The sequence below is a fragment of the Cygnus atratus genome, chromosome 4, assembly GCF_013377495.2.
Source record: "Cygnus atratus isolate AKBS03 ecotype Queensland, Australia chromosome 4, CAtr_DNAZoo_HiC_assembly, whole genome shotgun sequence".
NCBI classification, from domain to species: Eukaryota; Metazoa; Chordata; class Aves; order Anseriformes; family Anatidae; genus Cygnus; species Cygnus atratus.
Window position 1 is genome coordinate 37,815,381 of NC_066365.1, and position 24,239 is coordinate 37,839,619.

At 40.1% G+C, this 24,239-nt stretch overlaps 1 protein-coding gene across 3 annotated transcripts in view; it reads left to right on the forward strand.

Annotated features, from left to right (window-relative positions):
• SLC7A11 (solute carrier family 7 member 11) overlaps positions 1 to 19,573 on the forward strand; it is a 60,417-nt gene extending 40,844 nt beyond the window's left edge. Inside the window, exons 7-13 of one of the 3 annotated variants that reach the window (XR_004779699.2) lie at positions 4,786 to 4,909; positions 6,110 to 6,213; positions 6,718 to 6,814; positions 9,799 to 9,948; positions 11,680 to 11,857; positions 17,135 to 17,263; positions 18,985 to 19,573. Coding sequence is in view for 1 of the 3 variants with exons in the window: in XM_035553103.2 (XP_035408996.1) it covers positions 4,786 to 4,909; positions 6,110 to 6,213; positions 6,718 to 6,814; positions 9,799 to 9,948; positions 11,680 to 11,857; positions 17,135 to 17,202 (721 nt within the window). In the remaining 2 variants the exon portion in view is untranslated. Of the gene's footprint in view, positions 1 to 4,785; positions 4,910 to 6,109; positions 6,214 to 6,717; positions 6,815 to 9,798; positions 9,949 to 11,679; positions 11,858 to 17,134 lie in introns of all 3 variants that reach the window. The other 2 variants (XR_004779702.2, XM_035553103.2) reach the window with 2 other exon arrangements.
• Positions 19,574 to 24,239: the final 4,666 nt, after the last annotated feature.

The window sequence follows — 24,239 nt, forward strand, 5'->3', positions numbered from 1 at the left end:
ATTCTGCCCTGGGAGGTGGCCTCCGCTCAAGTTTTTCATCTTTCTTTTACTCCATTTCTTGTAACTGGTGGGTGAGATTGCAGTTTTTTTCGCACAGTGACATGGTGAGAACCATTTGATCCTTTCAGTGTAATGGTCTGTCTTACAGGTTGCTTTTCACATGGAAATGGTGTATGGGAGGGAAGCAAGTTTATGTCAGATCATACTGCTCTACTGCCCAGGGTTCAGGATTGCCATAGTTCACTGAAAGACCACCTGGGAACGTGTAGAGATGTAGGCTGGGCTCTGGTGTACACAGCATTTATTAAAATAAGCCTGTACATCTCCTGGTCTTGTACGGGAGTTCTGGGAATCTTAAATTACTAGCTCTCTTGATGCTTTCTGTACTGTGTGTAGCTATTTTTTTTCCAGTATCAGGATATTTGGGTAAATCTGCACTTGCAATTTCTTTGCCAAGCTTTGGCCCTATGGACTCTGCAATGGATGATTAGATTTTAGGAGTGCCAAAATCTGGAAACAGTTCATTTGGAAAATTGCTTAACAGATTGCAAATGGTGAATAAATTATTGCACAGGGGAACCTTTCGGAAGGAACTTGAAACTCCTGTGGTGGTAAATTTCTGACTAAAGAAATATAGAATATACAGGCTCATGCTCATGAAAACCAAATCCTTTCTTGGAAGCCATGTGAAAGAACTGGGACTTTCCCTCTTTTCTTCTTTTTATTTATTTGTTGTTATTTTATTTTATTTCAATATAACACAAATTCTCTTTCACAATTACTACAGCACAGTAAAGATGTGGTTTATCACACCTAACTTTTCCAGCAATTACTGGATTTGTTTAGATGCTCTTATGTTTTCTGACTGTGTCTCATTGAAGCAGTTTTTTTCCAGGACTAAGCTTTTGTAAAATCTGGATTTAAAGTGGCTGCAAGGAAATGATTTTGTCATGGCCTCTAAACAACAAAGGATGTGGTGACAATATATTTTATACTTGTGAATTCAGCTGAATCTGTAGGGCATATTTTGATGGTGTGTTTGTTGTTTCATAGAAAGATCAGTCTGCAGTGGTCACAGCTCTTAGCACTTACTGTTTGTTATTATAAAACTTGTCATTAAGCTGGGATATGAGCTGTAGACTTCTGGGAATGTTCCTCAACTGATTTATTTACGTTGTTCTTCTTATCCCCAGGTTCTCACTCTTGATTTCTTATTTTTTTTTTCTTTTTTTCCTTTGTACTCAGCCTTCTCTGTTCGTTTCTCTCAGAAATATGTGTGGGAGGTGGTGCAGTGCCACAGCAGATTATCAGAAGATCTATGGTTCTACAACACATGAGGTCAAATCCAAAACCCAGTAGATATCCTGATTAACTGAACCCCGTGCCCTTGCTCCGGGGCTCTTTACAGACTCTAGAAGGAGGAAATTTGCTTCCAAGCCGTAGAGAAGAGCTTGGCAGTACATGGCAATGCATTTCAGCCCCATACAGTCACAGGCGGGACTGGCTGTATTCCTAATGCTGCATTTCTCTGTGATGGTAGATGCCTTGGAGACTTGTGTTCTGGGAAGCACAATGCAGATGCGTCCTTCATTTAAGCTGTCTTGATCCTTCCTTACAATTGCTTTGTATATAGGGCTAAAAGGGAAGATTTGGCTTAGTAGCTAGGGTGGGTAAATCTTAAAATGCGTAGAGATTCAATTCAGTTTTAATTACCATTTAGAAGCTACCTTCATTGTCTAAATCTCATCTGATTTTATAAAGACTTTTGATGATATTGTCAGTATTTTCTTGGTTCAGTTTTCCTCAGAATTATTTCCTTTTGATATTGATTTTCTTTAAAGTACCAGAGGAGCAGCCTACTTGAATATCATCTTAGTGGTAATGCACAAGCCAGTTTCTAGGCATTGTGTGGGTTTGGGACTAGCATCTGCACCGGAACTTCTACTCAGAAAAATACTCTGAGAATGATTTTTCTTGATTTGGAAATAAGTTGAGATTTCACTCTGAGATGAAATGCAAAAGGAAAACGCTGCCCTGCAGTAACCAGTGACCAGTTCAATGCAGGTTCAAGTCCTGGGTCAGTTTTATGCAAAAAAATATGGCAGTCTCCCATGTGTGAGCATAATGCTATGTTTTTTAAGGTGTTGGCCATCCTGAGGTCTGTCTTGGTCGGGCAAGAATTCTGTCTTGGCTCTAAGATTTTTTTCCTAAGAAATGTCATATTGAAATGGTCAGGTTTCCTTTCAAAAGCTTTAGCTTCAATGAATGAAAATCTTCAAGTGAAAATTACCTTTTTCTCGAATTTTCTCACTTGCTCTAGTCCAGAAGTGTTTGCTGTCTGTGTGGTAGTTGTGAATTCACATTGTGTCAGAAACACAACTTATCAATATGCTAACACCATATGTTGCATTTGATTCATAGGACACACAAGTGAAAAGGTGAAATCTACATACTTTGAGGCAATTTAATAGAGAATAGAACTCAGGTATGTTTTTTCCTGATTTGGACAGAAGCCCAGGAGGATATATAAAATACAAGAAAATCGATACAGTGATCCTCTAAGGAAAGGAGGTTGTCTTCAATGCTAATGGCATTACAGTTTTTACCCCGGTGCACTCACTGCCTGTGGTTCATAGCAGAGAGTTTGATAGCGGTTTCCTGCTGCAGGTTGGGAACTGCCTCTTAAATTGGGTGGATAGGAAAGGCATGATTAAAGCTCTCACTTAGAAGTTTTACATAAGGCTCGCACCTGTCTCTCCATGCCTTCAGATAATTCAAGGACCAAGTGTAAATCTGAACTGAAGAGTCAGTGAGAAGCGAACCATGCTGCGTTGCTCACCCCCGAAATCCTCAAACCGGCCTTTCATTTCTGTTGAAATCTGTCACTGAAAGCAGTGCCTAATAAGCAGCACTCGGGCGGGCTCTGTGCTAGTGTGCTGCAGCCCTCTGAAGGCCTGATCCCGCCGGGAGACAAAAGGAGGTGCAACCGGAGCGCTCGTGTCGCAACGCCCCCCCCCGTGCTGCTGCTCCAGGCATGAGTTAGGATCTATTTTTTTTTTTTTTTTTAATGAATACAGCCTGCTGACGAGTTTGGGCTTGTTTCATTGTTGTTTTGTTTTCTCCTGGTTGTTGTTGCTATTACTGTAAGCAGGGGTTAGTGCTCATCAGTGATGAGAATGCTCACTTGTGGAAATGTGTGTTTTTTCACCCTTGGTTTTGAATTGCTCTTTTATTTTAGAGGAGATGAGGCTGGGATTTAAGTTAGAAGCGAGTACGGCAGCCAGGTTTTGATAACAGAATGGACAAATATAGTTTGTTTGTTTGTTTGTAAGTTTGACAGAAAATGTCATTTCAGTCATTCAAATGGTATGGTGAAAATAGCCTAAAATCGATATTTTTGGCTAGACTTTATTTATTTATTTATTAAAGCTGGAGTAAATGCTGATTTATTCAACAGCTTGGTGGCTGAAGCATTCGATTAAAATTTCTGTTCCGGGAGGAACATACTCAGGTCAGGCTTGAAGCTTAGCCAAACTGGCTGTGAATTACCTGGCAGCTGAACTACAACTTTTTGCATGGCTATGTTATCAACACCCAGTTCTGCAGCTTTTCTTGAGTTGGTAACTGTGTTTCTTCTAGCAATACAGCACTTGTATTCTGGGCTGTCTGCTCTAGTCCTTGCCATTGCCTCCTCCGTCATTAAGAAGTGCATCCTACAAACTGATTCCTTCCACCTTCATCACATGACACCACTGGCTTCAGGTAGAACCAATATCACGTCTACCCAGATTTGATCCTGCAGTACAGCATGATCTTGTGTACCTGGATTAACTACAGTGGTTGGCACCACAGTTGCTAAGGCATGCAAGATGTGCAACAAGCGATGCTGCCCTGCTTTATTTATTTATTCAGTTTAGAGCTTCTTTTCAGCTTTGTACAGGCATACTAATGTCAAGGATTCCCCTGAGAAATGAGGACTAGAAGTGAAGTGGATCATTAAATTCTGACCCAGCTGTGTTTCTTTGAGGAAAAAATGAGAAAATAATGGATTTTTGTGTTGGATTTCAAAACACCTCGTCATTTGAGACAAATACAATAGTCCTTTTGCTCTGTGCTTGCAGTCTCTTCTGGCACACCAGAATTCCCACTTCTTTCTCTCCTTTCCCCCACCTGATTGAGCGACCTTCACAGCAGAGTTTGTCAGTTGTGGCAACCTTAGCATCTCTTCAAAATCTTAATATAGCTAGCTGAAAGGATCTGACCATGATACAGCAGCTCTGAGGGAGCACAGGTATCGTGGCCTTGGAGTTAAAGGACCAAATACTGGTTTCAGACCTGAATTCCTTCTTGGTGAAGAATATCACCTCAGATATTGAGGTGCAGATACCACCTCAGCTGAGCAATGGTATCAAGAGACTTGAGTAGCACTTGAAACATCTGGGTTCTGAGCCCCATTGGGCTCAGCTTGAAAGGAAAATAAAAGTAGGCAGCTCAAATTGGCCGTGCTTCTTGTATGGGAGGCCTGGGAGCCACAACCTCTTTGCATCCGCAAAGGATTTCTCCTTCAGAAAGGTTTCTCACTTCTTTGTTATAAGCATGGCAATTTACTTTGTTGAGATGGTTTTGTTTAGATGTGTTATTTTTACTGGTAGTTTCTAATTATGGTATTTTGGGCTCACCAAAAAATGCACTCACCATCATTAGTGGCTGCTTCTTATGTTATTTGTTTCACGTTCGGGGGTAGCAACCAGATTGTGAAATAATGATCTACCTTGTGTATTTCAGAAACATACCCCTCGCAATATGCATTTCAATGATTATCGTCACAGTTGGCTATGTGTTAACAAACGTGGCTTATTTCACTACAATCAGTGCTGGGGAATTGCTGCTTTCAAAAGCTGTAGCAGTGGTAAGTTAGAGAAGAGAAATTCAAAGTTATATATCCCTGCTGTATCCCAATTATGTTTGTTGATATATTTTTATTTCCAAGGGAAGGAAGGAAAAAAAAAGAAATTGGGAGGGAGGGTGGGGACGATGAGGGACATTTCCAGTCATGTATGGCTCCTCTTTTACACAACAAATTAGCAACCAGGTAAACTTTGTCTGATTTTTGATCCCATTGATTTGATGAATGGGATTGTATTTAAGGCCATAGCATTTGTAATGAAATGTTAGACCATATTTGTTTAATTGATATAACAAAGTCCATAGGACTTAAATTTTATAGCTAAGTACATACTTGAAAAATTCTTTTCTAAATCAAGGGCTGAGCTCCTGGGAAACAGAAAATACAGATACTTGTGAAAGTGTGCGGTCTAAGCTATTTTTTGTAGCAGGAAACAGTAGCGCTGTCTCTGTACAATGTGTGTCCCAGGTGCTTAGGAAGGGGGGTGCTGTCAATACTGGAGTTCATTTGGGAAGGAGTTACAAGGCCACCTGGATTGCAAATGCTGTTGTGATTGGTCTTGCTGAATTGCTGTAATGACACTGATTTTTGTATATACAATATCTGACTTGCAGCAAGGAAATAAAAAATTTCCATTTATCTTTTCAGTAGTGACACTGCCTGTGACTTTTTCAATTGGCATGCCATTTAAAAATGACCAATTCTGTAGCTCTTGGGAGTTTTAGGAGCAAAACACTTTGCAAATCTTCAGAAAATTGTGCATATCTCTTGTGGTGCCCTCAAACAATGAAGTGTGACTGGATGGAATATAGTCTTGGGTGGCATCAGTTAAGTAAAATGAAGGCTATAGAAGAAAATATAAGGTATGCAGATCAGATTTTGGTCTGTTCAGACTGGGTCTTCTTTTTGGAGGCATAATGATCTGAAATGACATTAATAAAAGACTAGTTCCACCTCAATAACTTTGCCTCAACTGGAGGCCTACCAGATACAGTCAGAAGTAAGAGTGAGAGACCTTATCGGCACTAGTCCTGGTGCCACAAAAGGAAAGGTAACAAATGTACAGCACAAGTTTCAATGAGGGATGCAGAAAAGGCTATAAATAAAAGTTGCAGTACTTATTAATAAATTTGTTAATGAAGTGAAATTGCTCTCATGTTTTACGAGGGAAAAATCACTGTATGTTTCTCTCTCCTCTAACAGACCTTTGCTGAACGATTAATGGGAAACTTTTCTTTAGCTGTACCAGTATTTGTTGCTCTCTCCTGCTTTGGATCTATGAATGGTGGCATTTTTGCAGTCTCCAGGTGAGCATATGCTGGTATTACTGAGGGGTGAAAGGCATGGGATATACATTGAAAGTAAGGAAGCAAGGGAAAGGGAGAAAAGGACTCACTCCTTTAGCAGGAAATCAAAAATGACTGATATTTATCAGGTATGGGATTTTTTTTTCTTCTCACTTTATTCCTATTGAGTTTAGTATCTTTGTTAAAAACCCTTTGAACGGTTTGGAAATGGATCCCTCTGAGTGTAGCACTTAATTAATGGCTGCTTTGTTTCATGTGAAGGAGGTAAGTTGGAGGGAAAATATTAACTACTTCTAAAGACTGATCATAGTGTAAGGTAAGAGGGGGGACACATCCAGAGATGACTTTGATTTCTGCATATGGGCTTCTCCTGCTACTCTTTGCATTCAGAATACCTCAAACAAGCCTAAGAAGTGCTGCTGTGTTGCGTGACTTTCAGGAGCTGCTTTGCCTAGTCACAGTAATGAGCACATTTAAAGTCTGTCCACATTTATTTCCCACCAGGATGTTCTTCGTTGCATCCCGCGAGGGTCACCTTCCGGAAATTCTCTCCATGATTCATGTCCGCAAGCACACTCCTCTGCCAGCTGTCATTGTTTTGGTAAATCATACAAACAAATGTTCCTGCACAAGAATTCATATTACAGGCTCGCTCTGGAGGATTCGAACAGAATTTGGGCACTGCTTGAGTCTCATTTATTAATGTATATGCAGGCATTGGGCAGGGCAGAGGACAGTAAAGAGAGGAAAGAGATTTGGGAGTTGTTCTTATTCTATCATCTCCTCACTATCTTGTCGGTAGCACTTCACTGCTTATCATTGCAACCTAATTCATGTCTTATTGCCCTTTATTTCTAAGAACCTGCTAGTGATGAGCTAGCTTGCCTTTCAGAGAAACAAATTCCACTTATACAAATAAACAAACAAAAAAGGGCTTCATTTAACTGGAAGTGCAGCTAAACACTGGCATCTGGGAGCACCCTAAAGGCTCATTATACCACCTAACAGTGAAAAATGCAAACAATTATGCACTAGGATAATGGGAGGGGAACCCTCAGCAGTGCAGTGTAGTGGTGATTAAAAAATGAGAGAGCGTGTGCCTGGGCAACAGTCTGTGAATCGTCTGAGGAAAAGCACCAGCATTATAGTTGAAATCCTATTACTGACTCCTAACATAGAGGCAGAGCTAAATGTTGGTCATGTCTTTGCATTGCAGGCTAATTTGTATAGTAAAATGTTAGGACAAAATGTCAAAATACAGACCTCACACCAGTTTGCATAGTGCCAGTAGATTTCCACTTAACTTGCAGACTTCATAACTGTGGGTGTTCAGCCCGTCTATTGGGACCAATGACTGTAATGTATCTGGACAGACCTCTGCATCGGGGAGACTTCTAACCACAGTAGAAGATGTGTGTGCATATATGAATGTACACTAATAAGATCAGTTGCTTGTACTGGAATTTAAATAATCTTTTATTTTTTTTGCTAGAGATGCCTGTGAGCTCACTTGTGAAGTGCCAGCTGAAGTGTTGAATTTTATATGTGCCCATACAACTGTAGCATCCAAGTTTTGAAAATTAGACAACTTATTTATTGTGAAAAGTTTTAATAGAATTCACTTTAACATTTACTTTGCATTTTATTTCTTTGGACTGAAGTATTCGTAACTTTTGGGTAAATGCACTGACTTTTCTGTGAAATGAAATGTACTAAATATATATATATATATATTTTTTTTTCTGAAAAATGTCTTCTGCTCTTGCATCTGGTCACCAGTGCATTGATTTCCTTTTAAAAAAGTCATATTCTCATATGAAGATGGCTCTCCTTCAGAGATTTTTATTTTTTTCTTTCCTCAGTGCAAGTAGAGTAGTAGTGGGATATATTCTGCATCAGTAGTCCACATTTTAGAATTTTCTGATTTTATTTCTCCTGCCAAGGTCTCTACACACTGTTCAAAAGGAAAAAGATCTTGAGGAGAAACTGAGAAAATGAGCATGTTCGGTGTTTGAGGCTTGCTAAAAATAAATAAATAAAAATTAGGAATTGAGAAATTTGCTTATTACATATTTCCTGATATTTGACAGATGTGTGTGTAACAACTCCAAGAAACCAGGCAGTCTTGTTGTAACCCTATTTTGTTTCTTTTATCCTTTTGGCCTTCACTGGCCATGGCTCTTTGTTGCATTATCATTCTTATAACTGAGATTTAAAACCTGTGGGCGCTGAGTCTGTATAGAAGAATTCTTGCCCAGTGTAATTCAGTGGTAAAATTTCCTTTGACCTTTACAGAGAAGGAGCTTGCTCAATATCTGTGTGTAAAGAACCAAGCTCTTTCTAAGTCATTAGAGGTTGGAAGCCGGAGACCCATATTTGAAGTATTGATCCTTCTGGTTCAAATCCATACAGCCTTCATTGCTTAAAAAAGATAAATAAAATTAAAAAAGGAAAGAAAAAGAGCCTGTGACTCCAGATAATTCATACAACTTAGTTTTCTTTATGTAAGGATTTAGCCCATCATAATAGGGCAGCTGCAGGTGATTTCACCTGTTGCCTCATTGTAAACCTGGAGACGCTGGCACTGCTAGGACCTCCTGTTTTCTGAACAATAGCACTATAGGGAAGTTGATGGGTGCCTTCATCCCCAGATGCAAGGCTGTGTCATTGCAGGCATAGGTTGTCTCGTATGGGAAGTGTGGACTACCCTGCATGGTTGTCCCAAGCTACAAATATTCTGTTTTTGTCCAGAGATTACACTGAAGCAGGTCCGTGTAGCCCATACTAATCATCTAAGCCACCGTCTGTGCGTAAATTTTGAGTTCGTTACAGAGACCGTGTATCTCAGGACAGCTGTTTAATGAGGAAATGCATTTCTTCTACTGTTGTCTCTCCTTCTTGCTGTTCAGTAGCCTCCTGAGTGACAGCTAAACGCTTCTCTGCTTAGAAATGTTTGCATTTCTGATGTGCAGCAAGTCTGCACCCTGCAAGCCTAACAGGCATGCTGCAGATACGAGATGGTGTCGGTGTGGTGCACCCAGCTGGCACATGGTGTGTAGCTAACCCCTACCACCTCCTCTTTGCTGAGTTCACCCATTGCAGACTGTGGGAATATAAGGTTTTTTCCTCTTCCACAAGACACCTTGAATCCTGGTAATATGAAACTGCCTTTGTATGACTTGATGCAACCAAAATTTAGCTGCTTTTGTCATTTACATCAATGATGAGAGAGCAGCAGTGTGCTGGGCAGGTCCCATGAGAATGAGGCACAGGGTGCACAAGTGTTTTGGTGACGCAGTGGGCTCTGTGCCTGTGCATTTGCCTGGGTCACGGAGGACAGATATGTATTGATCACATGTGGTCAGCCAAGACACATACATATTGATCAAACGTGGTCTTAGGGGACAGTTAAGTATTGATCACACATCTGATTGCATGAGAATGGGAGTCTCAAAGTCTGTGGCCCTCATGTGTCTCCGGCTAAGGCTGTGTTGCTCTTCCCCATGGAAAGATTTGGCATCACTGCTGTAAAATAATCAAGATCAATCCATTAAAAGCCTCTTACGCTCTGAATTTCTTTTGCAGCACCCTCTCACAATGATAATGTTATTCAACGGGGATCTCTACAGCCTCCTGAATTTCCTCAGTTTTGCCAGGTGGCTTTTTATTGGACTGGTAGTTGCTGGGTTGATTTATCTCAGATATAAACGTCCTGATATGCCTCGTCCTTTCAAGGTAATCTCCGCTCTCTGCTGTTTTACATGAATTCTTTTCCCTCGTATCTCAAGTGTAGTCAGAAGCAAAGGAGCATTTTCTGATGTAAAAAGCTAACCTCTTTTGAGAAAAACAAGAATTAATAGAAAATAGTATTTTATATTGAAGAGTCCCCTTGTGTTTTCTTGCAAGTTCTCCAGTGCTACCCTGGCCGAGTTCTCTTTGGAAAGACAATTCTTGCGAATTCCCTGGTGGCTGTGGGGAAGCAACTGAGGTTGCTGTGCAGAAACGAAGGTGTTTGCTCAGTTTTACCTGTCTGTCGTGTTGAGGCAGTGTGAGGCAAGCTAAGGTCTTTATACTCTGCCAAGCTGTGTGAAAATACATCTAGTCCTGTGTAGTCACACAAGCTTCAAACCGCAAATATTGGGTATGTGCCAACCTGACTTTCAGCTAGTCCTCAATTTAATCTTTATTTTGATAAAGGCTTGAATAATTTTGCCAACAGAATTCAAGACAGGTATAAACATATAATATAAACATTTATTTCATTTTCTATCCAACATAGAATATTCCATTGTGATGTACAAATAAGTTAGTAGTTGGTCTATTGTGATATATGGGACCCACAGTTGAGTTGCAGACACAGTTACTGTGAAACCAGAAAGAAAATGATAGTAGTCTGGCATGTTGAACAATAGCTGCTTCGGCCTTGGTTCTGCCAATGATCTTGTTTCTTGTAAGCAGCATCTTACAAAGTAAGTTGTCCCATTGTGTGTATGGAAAGGTAATGTCTATCGTGAAAAGAAAATGGAGGATTCCAGCCCTTTTGATGTATTTCCAAGAAGCCTATTTTATGAAGAACTAAGACAGTGCACTGTTGCATTCTTGTAGGCATATCAGCAAATAAGGTCAACAGCACAACCCGTTTTGCTTTGATTAAAAAAAAATGCTTTGACAGTGCACAACAGGAACAGTAGTGTTTCAAGGCATGAAAAGAAGAGAATAATCTCCAGGGAATTCTCCAGTTCTCCCTTACACCAAACATCTCACTAGCTACACATATAGGCATTTCCCTCAGAGAGGTGCTAACATAGTGATTGCAGAGGCATTCTTGAAAATTGAGAGAATTAATTTGATATTGTTATTTTTTGGTACTTTCAACAGTGACACTGATAATGCTATCAGTCATACTGTCAGAAAGTGCTTTTTCAGTAGCTATCAGTTGCATAATGCTATCAAATATCTTTATCACCAGTCAAATGGGTGTTTAATTTGCTCTCTTCCTGCCAGATTTTGATTTTTACCTTAGGAAGAAAATCAATACATTCTTAATAGTTTTAAAAGGGGACTTGAGCTCCTTGTTGTGTTTCAAAATGTTTTCTAATAGGTAATTATCAAAGAGGAAATCTTTACTGCAGTTGGTGCTGCTTACTTATCTACTGGAGGATTAGAGAAAGGACTTTTGCAATGTAACATATTTACAGCCCTTACATTTTAAAGGATGTAAGACACTGTAGTGTTTTAGTGTGTAATTAAAAGACTTCTGTGGTGCTTACTCCATAGTACTCAGCTTAGTTTGGTTCCTGCAGTCACTGGCATTTTGTGTGCCTGTTCTGGATACCTGTATTTCTCCAGGGCTACCCTGTACTGCTGGGTTGTATCCAGTTTGCATTTCATGGAACACTGAATGCTATTGTCATTCAGCAGCAAGGTCAATGCAAAGTAATGGTTCTTTGTGTGGTTGTATTTCAGGTGCCTCTATTTATTCCAGCATTGTTTTCCTTCACCTGCCTCTTCATGGTTGCACTGTCACTTTACTCTGACCCAGTCAATACAGGGATTGGATTTGCAATAACCCTGACTGGAGTTCCTGCCTACTACCTCTTTATTGTGTGGGACAAGAAGCCAAAGTGGTTCAGAAAGCTCCTAGGTAAGTCACTGTGGGGCTCCCCTCCTCCATCCTGACTGTGGGAATTTCTCAGGGCTCCCGGTGTTGTGAAATCCTTTTCATCGATCCCCCCGGCTGCTCTGCTCGGGGCATGACAACACAAGTTTCTTTTTGGTGCATGCTGTAGCTCTGGTCTGCCAGTTAAAATCAGTGTCAGCTAACTAAACAGAGATGTTTGCAGCAAGCCTATTCTTCAGCTAAAAAAGATTTGACTTCAAATACCTGGATGCCTCTCCCCTCGATCCCTTCTTCGCTCCCACCCCGTCTGATTCCTTTTAAATCACTGATCTCCTTCCCCTCTGTAACACTCAAGAAAGTATTTCACTCCTAAGAGAATTGGTTTGGAAATTTAAGTGTCACTATTGTGATGAGAGAATAGGATGGACAGACTGGGCCCTGGTGGTACCACATGTGTGTAGACCACTGAGGAATATGTAGAATGGGACAGGCTTGGTCATGTTTGATGGGGATGTACTGTCCTTAGCGATGACTTCCAACAAACCGACGGCAAAATATATCATACGTGATGCACCTCTGTGGAAATCATTTCAGTGCTTTATGAAAAACAACTTCCAAGTGATTTGGCTGTGGTATTTCACACCTGGAATACATTGAGAATCATTTTTATGCCATTTCTCAAAGTTTATAAAAGCATTTGTGAAAGTTCTGATGTGTTGGAGGAGGGTTACTTGGAGCATTTCAATTAGAAAGAAAGCATTGTAGTTTATTATAGCACCCCCATTCTTCTTTTCTTTTTTTGTTACTCAACATGCTAAGAGGTTACCAAAATGCAGGTAATTTTTAAATAATGTAATAACAGAGGCAAAATATTTGAGGAGTAGCAAATAGTCTGTTAAACAAAACTGAAAGAAAATCTCTGCTGTAAAACAAAAATTCAACCCCTGAAAATTTTCAACTAAAAATAGCTTATTACGTATATATACTAAGTGTATATGCTGTTATATAGTATAGGTTCTGAATTGAAAACGTGTATTGTCTTTTGTGCTGCAGTATTAGGGGATGATTTAAAATGAGATGCTCACAATAAAAGAATATCTGAATATTTATGAATATATTATACGCTAACCTATTATATGTGTTTATATATATATATAAATATAAGGTATATGTATTTATATCCTACTTGTTGTAAGATCTGTGAGTTTCTCTGTCAATTCATGCTGGGAAGTCCGTAGACAATAGGGCAGAACATTTTTACAGAAAAAGATGTTAGTTTAAGGCTAGGAAATTCTAGTCTATTTATTTTTATATCCATAAAGTTGTAAATTGCATGAAATATCCTGGGAATGGGTAGAAATTTCCAGTGCAAATGAAAAGAGACATGTCAAAAAGACATTCTATTAAATTATTGTTATTTATCTGTTTGTAATTTCTCAGACAAATTGACATTTAGGGTCTAGGAAATTCTCCTTATCAAACCCAGGAGATTTTTAGCATTTTCTGTGGTGTCTCAGAGGCTTTGGAATACAGTTACTTGAGTCTGTGGCCACAGGATGCCAGTGTTGAACCACATTACTTAGGTGAGAGGAAAAATGTTCTCTTTAAGGTAGACTGGGTATATGTGAAGCTCATTCTGTCAGCTGTGACAACGAAGGTAAATCTAGCTTTTCAGATAGCACAAAATTTTCCTCCTGGAAAGAAGGCCTGGTGCCTGTGTAATGTGCATGGACACAGAGTGCTGGCTCACGGGGGAAGGCAGCAGATGCCTGTCGGTGGGTGAAACAGCTTGTTCGCTCTGCAATTATTATTCCCAAAATAACAACAGTAATGACAGAAAAGCGATGTTGACAGTTTTGGGGTGGAGTGGAGATTTACTTGATAAATAAAAAAATATATATTTTTTTACTCAGAGTAAGCAATAAACATTCTACATGGGTCATTATTAAACTGACATTATATCTGGAGAGTTAAGGGTGCTCTGCTGTATAGTCTGAGAGCATTTTCCAAAGGCACTGAATGAGGCTGAATTCACTTAAGGTACCTCTGTGAGATACGGGAAGGAAAAGTCATGGGGCAGCTGCAAGCCTGTTATTCCAGTCTTGAAACAACATGCATTAGATGAGTTTAGGCATGGAAGAGTAATTCCAGACATGGTGTGAACAGACAACATGAAAAAATGGCATTGTAATTTACCAAAGGTAGATTTTTGCCAGACTAACTGGGTAACTTTCTTTGTGAAGAATTTTTCTAGACAGATTGAAAATGCGATAGATCCAAAGTACTTAGACTTCAGCAGAGCATTTTTTGTAGTGCTGCAGGGGAGGAGGTCAGAGCAGGTTAGTCTGAAGGCATCATCCTGCCAGCTAGGCTATGCCCAGGCTGCCCGTGGCACGGTTCCCTCTCTGCCCATTTGCAGAGTCGCCTTGTCAGGGTGCACCTGACTTGTTCAGCTACCCCAGCACAATTTGGAACACGGTTCAAAACCACATGGGTACAGATCAGCCCTGCTAAGACTTGTCTGGGTATGAATGACAGGTTTTGTAAGGATCAGAGGAGCTGGATGTTGAGCAGCTGGAAGGAGCGGTGGGCTCAAAGACCCAACCAGAAGATAAGTACACTCATGAAAGGGGTTTCAGGCTAGTTGCAGTATTAGAGCTCCCCAGGAAATCCTCTCCAAGGCTGAACATCTTTGTTCTTTGGATAAGCACATTTTGACTGTCCTTAATGGTATTTACATTGCCCATTCTCCTTAACAAATTACTATATTGAACAAAAGATTACTTCACAGTTTGTGAGGTTAATAGGGTCTGGGTGGTATTTTGCAGTGAGAATAACATTTTGTTCTTTTCCAAAGGAATTTTGCTGTAGTGCCAAATGTGCTGGGACAAATCATTTTCAGCTAGTGCAGGCTTCATTTGACCTCTGCTTGCTTGCTTTTTGTAGAACTAATGTGAAAATGAAAAAAGTCAAGTCCAGCAAACCCTTCAAGGCAGATGAGTGTGTAAAAGGGTGGGGCACCAGCACCAGGACTCTTCCATTTGGACTTCTCAGTTGAAAACCTAGCCTTAGATTCATGGTTTAAAAATCTTTATTTCTTTACAGTGGATTGAATTTGGGAGAATTTGGAATTGAATTTTATTCTTTGTTGAGTTTGTGATGTTGTGATCCACAGAAAGTTTTTCCAGCATTATGCTGCCACAGATTTTATGTGCAGTCTTATATGTGTGCAGTAAATTACTGCTTTCTTTCCCAAGCTTTATGTGGTGCTTATAGAGCTACCGGATCAGGTTTTTTCTTTTATAAAGGTCGTCCCCTGGGCCTTATTTACAGTGAATTCTACTCTTGAAAATTAGGGTTGAAAGTAGAAACAAATGGTGTCTTTACTCTCATGATATGTTAGGTTGACTCATTACAAACGGGAAGGTGCTCCTCAAAGCACACAATATAGAGGTACTGACTGACAACAGATAGAAATGTTTTTTTTTGGAAAAAAGTACTCCTTACACTGTCTTATCCTGTGTATACCGCAACCAGAAAAAAACAGCCAAACAAGCAAGCCAGCCCCCCAAACTTGTCTGATTGCTGTTCTGTTTGCTTTGCTCATGTTTCATCGCAGTGCAGAGCAGAACTACCGCGTGGAGATGGGAGAGTGGCAGCTGCCTCCTGCTGTGGCGAGGGCAAGGTCTTGCTGCAGGGGGCTCGGCCCTGTTAGTTGGACAGGATATTAAAATCGCAGCCGGCTCCTGAGATGCCCAGGCTCTCCCTCTGCTGCCGTGCCCTTTTTCCAAGAACTGTTATACCGTAGCTCAGCTTGACAGAAAATTTCTTTTTCTTCTTATTCCTTTGCTCGTCTTCAAACCTGGGAGGGGTGGGACAGCCGGGCGAGCCCCTGCTTGCTTTCTGCTGCTGACTTTCCTCCTGCCCTTCACCCCAGCTCTGCTCAGCCCAGATCTAAGTCCCCGCTGTGGGCAGGGGAGGGAGATGGGAGGAAAATGCAGTCCCTGTTGACTCTCAGCTTCTCTGACCCCATCAGTTTGTAGTCTAAGGGCAGCCCGGCTTTGCACTGAACTGGTGACCTCCAGGGAGACGAGCAGGAGATGGCAGAGGCTGTTAGACAGGAGAGTAGGGAAGTAGTTCTGGTTCATGTCTTCTGAGAGTTGCACTGTTTTACCTTCCTCACTCTGTGCTAGTGTAGATGCTGACATGTAGTGCTAGACAAGGAAAACCATAACTTTCTCTTACAATAATTCCTGCTATGAAGAAAAGCTGAGAGAGACGGGAATGTTCAGCCTGAGGAACAGAAGGCTCTGGGGTGACCTTATGGCAGCTTTTCAATACTTAAAGGGGGTTTATAAAATGGATGGAGAACAACTTTTTGCTTGGGCAGATAATGATAGGAAAAGGGGGAATGGTTTTATAACAAAATAGGGGATAATTAGATTAGATATTAGGAGGAAATTCTTCACTCAGAGGGTGGTGAGGTTCTGGAACAGGTTGCCCAGAGACGCTGTGGATGCCCCATCCCTGGAGGTGTTCAAGGTAAGGCTGGATGAGGCCCTGAGCAACCTGGTCCAGTGATTGGCATCCCTGCCAAGGGTTGGAACTAGGTGGGCTTTAAGCTCCCTTCCAATCCAAACCGTTCTGTGATTCTATGAAAATAGGTTACTTAGAAGAAAAAAAAAAAAGTGACAAGCAAAAGGAGAGGTAAAAGAATGCTCTTTTACTATTCAGTATGTAAATTAACTGTGCCATTTATGAATTGGTTCTCTAAAAAGAAAACTATCAAAAACACAAGGTGGAAATACATGTCCAAAGTGACAGAGAGCATAAAGTTGCTTCCTATGTGTGACAGCCTTAGACCTGTGAAGCATTGTAATCATTTTCTCTCTTTTTTTTTTTTTTTTTCTTAGGCAGATTTTGGCACAGCAGAATTGGCTTGTTCGAAGCCTTTCGGAGTTGTATTTCAACATTATGACTTTGTTAAAACTAAGCAGTTGTGGAGAGTAGTCGTGCTTTAAGATGTTTTTAAAATACATGCATACGTTTATTGAACAAGTTTATACTTTTATACCCTTCCACTATTACTGTATATACATATCCTTGGATCAGAGGCAAAGAAAACATAGTTAAAAAGACAAAAAATTGTCAGACATTTAAATGATACATGCACCAGATATATATAACTTGTGAACAGTATGTGGAAGCAGGTTGTGTATCAGCTAAGATAATTTTCCTGGCTGCTTCTCCCCTTCTCCTGCCACCCCAAAATCTCCCATGTGTATGTTTTTATCTTTGCAGATAATGTAACTGAAACATTGCAAATCCTCTTGGAAGTTGTCCCGTCAGAGGAGGACCAGAAATCATGATCTTAATCTACCTGAAAATGCAGCTTTTGGCTTGGTGTTTCATTTCAACCTGAGGAAGAGGGTAGGGAGATTTCTTCCCCTTCCTAATGTTCTGCAAACTGGAGGAACAAGTCACAGCTGAGATGGATACTGAGCGAGTCAGTTACCAGCACTGTATTTTATGACGTTGCAATTTTTTTTTATATGGTCAGTTTATATGTAGAGAGCAAGAACTTATGCTATGAGGGAACCCATCTCTTTCCTATTTCTTTTGTTAGTGTCATATTTTAACAAAACATAGGTTCTTCAAACTAAGATTTTTTTGCATTGCCACTGCAAATATGTTTAAGCATTGTTTTAGTAACAGTCAGGCGTACTGTGAAGAATGTATCCTACTTGCTGTCCCAAGGAACCTACCTCTCACCCGGAAAGGTTGAGATAAAGCTGCTGAGTATCACTTAACAATGTTCTTCCAGTCACTCTGTCTGACCCTATTTTACTTTTGTCATGCTGGGAGCACCAGCACATTGAGGCAGAAATACAGTGGTTTCTACTGCCTTTGTGGTGGCAAGTTCAAGGTTACTTCATTCCAGAGTTGTTATAACATAGCATAAAAGAGCATCTTCTGAGGATTAGTATTTCTACCAGTGAGACTGACACATTTTAGTCTGGAGGCAGTAATTTCATACATGTTAAAGTTTCTACCGGTCTGGAAATTATGACTATTTTTACCGATGTTTCTTTGTGTACATATGTATAGGAAATACAGCAACTGAGTAATCACCTTCAAATCGGTCAGGTATTTGAATGCGACCTCCATTGCTGTATGAATATTTTCTATCTGGAAGTATATGGACCTGCAGTTATCAGTCAGGCATACACAATTTTAAACTTTTATATGATTGTTTGTGGGCAGCAGATGAATAATGGTCACTGGTTTTATAATCAGTGGGAATTTTGTATAGACACAGCACTAAATGCAATACTGTTCTACAAATAAGGTATAAGGCAAGCTACAACAGATTTGTTGATTCGAGTAGGGTACACACCTAATCTGTGGGTTTTTTATTCAAGCACACTCCAATTAACTGGGCTTTGAAGAATCAAGGAACAGGTGCTCTGACATCTTTCTGGTTTTATCTCAGCTGAAACAGAGAAAAGCTATCAAAACTGATAAAATCAAACTAAATTGAAATTTCACCTGCAGAATGATGTTTGAGCTGAGAGTTGGCTCAAATGTGAGCTGAAGTTTTACCCTTTTTTAAAAGTAGTTTTAGATAAGGATTTTTTTAACGCTTAGAAATTCAGTTTTATGTTAATCAAAGACTACTCAACCTTAAGACTAAGGTTTGTTATCACTATGTTAAGAATATAATGCTTAAATATTGAATGCACTACTTTTTGAGCTGTTTGCTATTAGCAAGTCATATGTTTCATGAAAACATTTATGAAACTGAGCAGCATTAGACTTCCTAAATTGGGAGGAAAGCACAACTAATAGCCAGACCACTACAGTAAAGGGAGACTGTGTGTTGTATATATGTTGTATATTTACAGAACATCTACCATTTTAAGGGTGTACAGTAAAATATCTTAAAATTCTTAAATGGTTTTCTTTCTTGTATTCCTATGGTGGAATTTCCTAGAAGCAGGGAAATGGGAATAATCGATTATTTGGAAGAGTAGTAATTTAAGACTTTGCAAACTATTTTTACTTTAAATATGTTCTGTTTATGGTAACTTAAAGTGTTATTTGAAACTTCTCTTAGGCAAATGTTTTGAGCTAGATTTTTCTGTTGACAGTGCATGTATTTAATTAGTATTTACATGTGGGTCAGAAGCGTGCTTCTGAGGACATCTGCCAATCCAAGTTCCCCATGCTTTGGCCTGTGTCATCGTGGAGCACCTCCAGCACACAAACTGCATTTCTCTCTGATGAAACAAATGGCATGACACCTTCCAGGAGCATGCCTAACGCGCTCCTCACTACCCGATGTGGAACGCGTGGGATCTCACCAGAGTGAAACCTCCTCAACACTGATGCTCTGAACAGCAGGTCTTCAGCACCACCTGGTCGATTCCACCTATTCACTCCTATTGTGCCATATTACTTGAAAATTTAGACATAGCCAGTGTTAACATGTAGAAATAAATGGGCTCTGTAAGTATAACTGAATGTTACTTTTCTTTTTCTTTGTTTTTTTAGCCATCATGGGCTTTAAAGTTTAGAAATGTTTCTGAAGTCTGACTGTATTTTACTAAGTTTGTGTTCATGTAAGGGGTTAATTTGTCCCAAGGGAGATCCTATGACTCATTGATTATGAAGTTGTATATTTTAGGAAAAAAACCAAAACAAAACTGCAAAATAAAAAACTAATTTTTTGAAAACGCACATGGATTCTAATTTGTTTCAGTTTCTTTAGCACATACAATCACAATACAAAATATTCTAATCAGATTTCCATTGTGTTATAAAAGTCAGTATTAAGGACTTTTATTACTCCTGGAAGCAATGCACATCATCACAAAAGGAGTGAAAATAGGTAACAAATGTTTTTTAAAAGCATTGAGTTATTTTTTAAGGCTTTTCAAAGTATTGTCTTCACTGTCATAAAGGAAATTATTCTAGAATAATGGATAAATTTTATATATTTTTTCTTATTAGGGCTTGAGGTGATGATACCAATGAGGCTGCTTCTGTGAAGAATTTTAATGATCCTTAAATATGTTTTTTTTTTTTGTTTGCTTTTCTTGCCCATCACATGTCTTTTAATCAACTGGACTCTGTCAGTCCATTGATTTCCTTGTTTTCAGGTGGGTGCTGCTGTTTTTCTGTGAACTTACTGGTTTTCTGGACTATAGGCAGAAATCTCACCAAATACAGTAGAAATGAACACTTTGAGAGCAGCAAATATGTACGGGGTTTATTACAACATCTCTGAGAGACACAGGTCAGCATCTGAAGCCTCAGGAGATGCTGACCTATCTGTATATCCCCTGAGCTGGACTGCTGTGCGTTCAGACGCGTGGCATGGCCATGTCAGAGGGACATGTTCTGACTTCGGAAGCCCTCTCCCAGCTCCGTGTGGGCACAGCATGGCCCACCTTTCCTATGGTGCCATGTGCTTCGGAGATATGGTGACCGTCCCCTGCTGGCCCAGGGGGCTGCCTTGTCTTCTGAGGGGCTATCGGACAGGGGCCTGATGCTCCCCTCTTCCTTCCACCGTGAGTTGTGCATGTTGCATGAAATACTTCCAGAAGCGCCTGCTAGAGTTTTATGCAGGTGTTATGCCCTTTTTGCATGGTTGTACTCCAACAGTGTTGGTACAAGACAGAAGACCCTGGGGTCTGTGACATGACTGGCCGCTGCCAAGTCCTTCAGGCCCTGAGCACAGCACTTTAATAACTGGTGCAGGGCTGGAAGGCAGTGAGACCCAGCTAGGCCTGGTGGAGAGCACTGCATCCTTTAGCTACAATAGAAGCTGCTAGGACAGTGTGATGAGAACAGAAACGAGAAAATGTTGCAGTTAACTGAGAAGACCAGAGAGTTTAAATATAGTTTGGGCTACATTGATCTTCTTAAAATCACTTTCAGCATGGATTAATTTAGTCCATTGTTGTTATTACAGGACAGCAACTATACATGTTGAAAACACTGCAATATGCATATATACACCTTTTGTGTGTGTGTGTGTGAAAACATTCAATATTTTTAAAAAATATTAAAACCTCTTTTTATAAACTCAACAAACATCTAGTATCTCTTAGGATTGTGTGTACACAATATGTAGATATATATATGTCTATATATAAAAATATAGATATAAATATATATATGTCAATAACATTTCAAGTTACATTTTTATGAGAAAAGCTCTAAATACTTTTGGAAAGGTCATTAAAAATGAAGCAACTGTCGTAACTTTTATGCCACATTTTTGAATTTTTGGTGCATTTTTCACTTTATACAGAAATTGTTGCTTATTTTTATGCTCATTTGTGTATATATTTGTGTATATAGTTGCTTTTTAATGATAATGCAGAGTAACAAAGGCATTTAATCTGTTTTGATATAAATATGCATCTGATTGACATAATAAATTAAGGGCCAAGCTGGCTTAGATAGAGACAAGCCTGAGAGAACTGAGCTGCCCCAGGATGCGATGCATCCCATGCTAAGACAGGGCTTTTAGGTCAGTGAGATGAACTGATCTCTGGAGTTGCTCATAGCATTATTTTTCTTAGAGAAGGAGATGGGATGGCTGGTTTAGGCATGCTTAATATATCAAACAGCTGGGCTGGAGTGAGATGAACCCAATGTTACTGCAGCCAGCACAATACAATTATTAAAACATAACAAAACAATTGATACTGAGGATCACAATTCCCCCCTAAGAATTACTAATTTCTTTCGATTCAAATTGCAATACAAGTTTCTTTTGATTAGAACACACTGTGTTTTCCAGATTTTCTAATTTGAATTAAAATCAAACTAAACAGCTTTTCCTGAAAAAAGTTCATCTGTCTTCGGCTACGTAGCTGGCTCAGATTTCAGTATTTCATGGAAATGTTTTTGGAACTAACTCTAGTATTTCAAGAGATATAACTCCTTGGCTGAATGTACATGCTTCTGCTTTTTGATTTCAGAGGAAAATCAGCCTTCGTTTGAGAATATGCTTCAAACATTCCAAAGAAAAAAAAAGTTATCCTGTCCACTGGATAGGATAGGATAGCTAATTGTGTTGATACAACAAGATGCAATGAGATAAAAAGGACTTTCTGTAACATTTAGTAACTCCAGAAGTTTTGGTTCAAGCATCAGACATATTCCAGGATCCAGACAGATTTTGATGAATACAGGTCTTAGAAAAATGGGTGTTGATCTTTCTTCAGATGGAAGCAGATATTTCATTTTTTCCAAAATACATACCAAGCATTGTGTTTAATGACCAGCGGAGCACAGCCAGCTTGTACAGCAGAGCCTGCAGCAGAGCCTGCCACGCTGGAATCCTGTGCAAGAAGGGAAGGATGCGAATGACCAAGCTCAGCGTTTTGAGCTCAGGAGGAAGATGTTTGCTTTTATGCAAACCTCATCGCTCTAGCAAGGGCCACCATCCTAAGAGAGTGCTTGGATCCTGCTTGAGGTTCTGCAGTCTTCCCCCAGCCTGGCCTTCCCCTGGCAGGATCGGTCCCCAGGAAGGCTGGTGCTGCCATGTGGAGGGGGCAGGGTTCGCATATCCCCATGCCCACACAGGAGCTCCTGTCTGCAGAACATGGCAGTTCTTGACATTGCATTTTTCTCCCTCTGACACCCCCAACTGTGTTATTTAGTTCCCTTGGTGGTAAGTCTGGAGTAATCCAGGAAGGTATTCTTGCCTGAAATCCCTCCTGGTGACTTGCTAAGACTTGGCAAACTGATATTGAACTTCCTGCTGGCGTTCAAAAGCCTGTATTTTTTTCCTTGCATGTTAGTCCGTATTTAATTTGATTTCTGCTATTGTCTTTTGCCAAGTAACTGCTGGGGAGCATGACTACAATTGACACACCAATTCAGCTTACATTTGCTTTCTTTTTTTCTTTTCTATTCAAAGGAACTTTTGAAATGTATTTTTGCTTGAAGTGCAAAGACCCAAATGGATAAAACACCTTTCTCAACAAAGGCTTGACTTTATCAAGACAGAGTTTGGATTCTCTTTAAATTCCTTGTAACAGCAATGTCTACAATGCTATGATCTAAACCAAAGCTTTGATATTTTCCAAATAAAGCGTTGGTGATGATCCAACATGGTTATAAAAGAACAGTGTCTAGGATGGGTTTTATGCTTGCAAGGCTCATTCTCTTTCCCACAATGTGAGCTACAAAACATTCCCACTGTAAGCTTTTCTCCTGGCCTTTTTCTGCTCCCAGGAATTCACCCAGATCTCCTCTGAAAGGGAAACCCCATCATCTGCTTTGGGGTGCACCTCACCATCCACTCACCATCCAGGGGTGGTGCTTTGGAAGCTTATATGTGACTGCACCTGCAGACAGATGCCTTGCTGAGCCCAGGGCCCACTCTGACAGAGGGAAGCTGGATTCCTGAGCCTTAGGAAGTAACTCACTTTTGCAATCACCTGTTGTACTTGCAAAATTTTATAAAATTGTTACCTGGGGATTTTGATTTTTTTTCCCTGCCTATTTGTTATGAGAGGTTTAAATTGTATGGTCTAGTTTTCTAATTTTACCCCCCGCTATTGGCTCTGTCTCAAGAAAGCTATTTGATGCAGTTTTAGCTGCCAATATCTCTTCACCACTCAGTCATTACAGTGTAATTGGATCTAAAGTAGACATATAATTTGCTGCTAGCAATGCTGGCTTGTCTTAATTATGATGTCCAGCTGATTTCTAATGGTACTGATCAATGAATATGCATAGCATAGTAGGCAGACTTGTGCAGATGAATGACCAAGTCTTCACGAGAACCTGAGCTTTCACGGTATCAGTATGTCAAGCCATTTAAAAGTATCAGGGCAGGACCTCAGGTTTAAAGCAGAGGGGTGCTTTCAAAAGACCTTGTGGCACAGCCCAGGAAACCATACACATAGCCTGAGGTGTTCTGGACTCTGCCTCCGTATGTGTGCTGCTATCCTTGGCAAAATTTCTGGGAGAAAATTAGGAAAATTTATAGGTGTAATTATGAACTCCGAAGAAGACGATGATTCTTTGCATTTCCCCAGTGCTCTCTCCTGCATACACCCTGACTGAAGGTTACAAATAACTTTTCACTGAAAGTATTTCCTTTCGGTGTCTCCTCTGCAAGCCAGTTTTTTGAGACATCTGTATTTAGTTTTAAGCTGGGTGCTATTCCTTCCCATCCACTTTCAATTTTTTTAAGCCTCATATTTTTCCTCATCTGAAAACTGGCATGTCATAGCCAACCAGTTTTCCAGGCTGTAACAGTGCTTTTAAAACCTAAAACTATTGCAAGCTGTGGTCACACGGGGATCAGAAGCATGCAGGGCAGTCTGGATGTGTCTCTCTTTTTCCCTTTCCCTTTCCCTTTCCCTTTCCCTTTCCC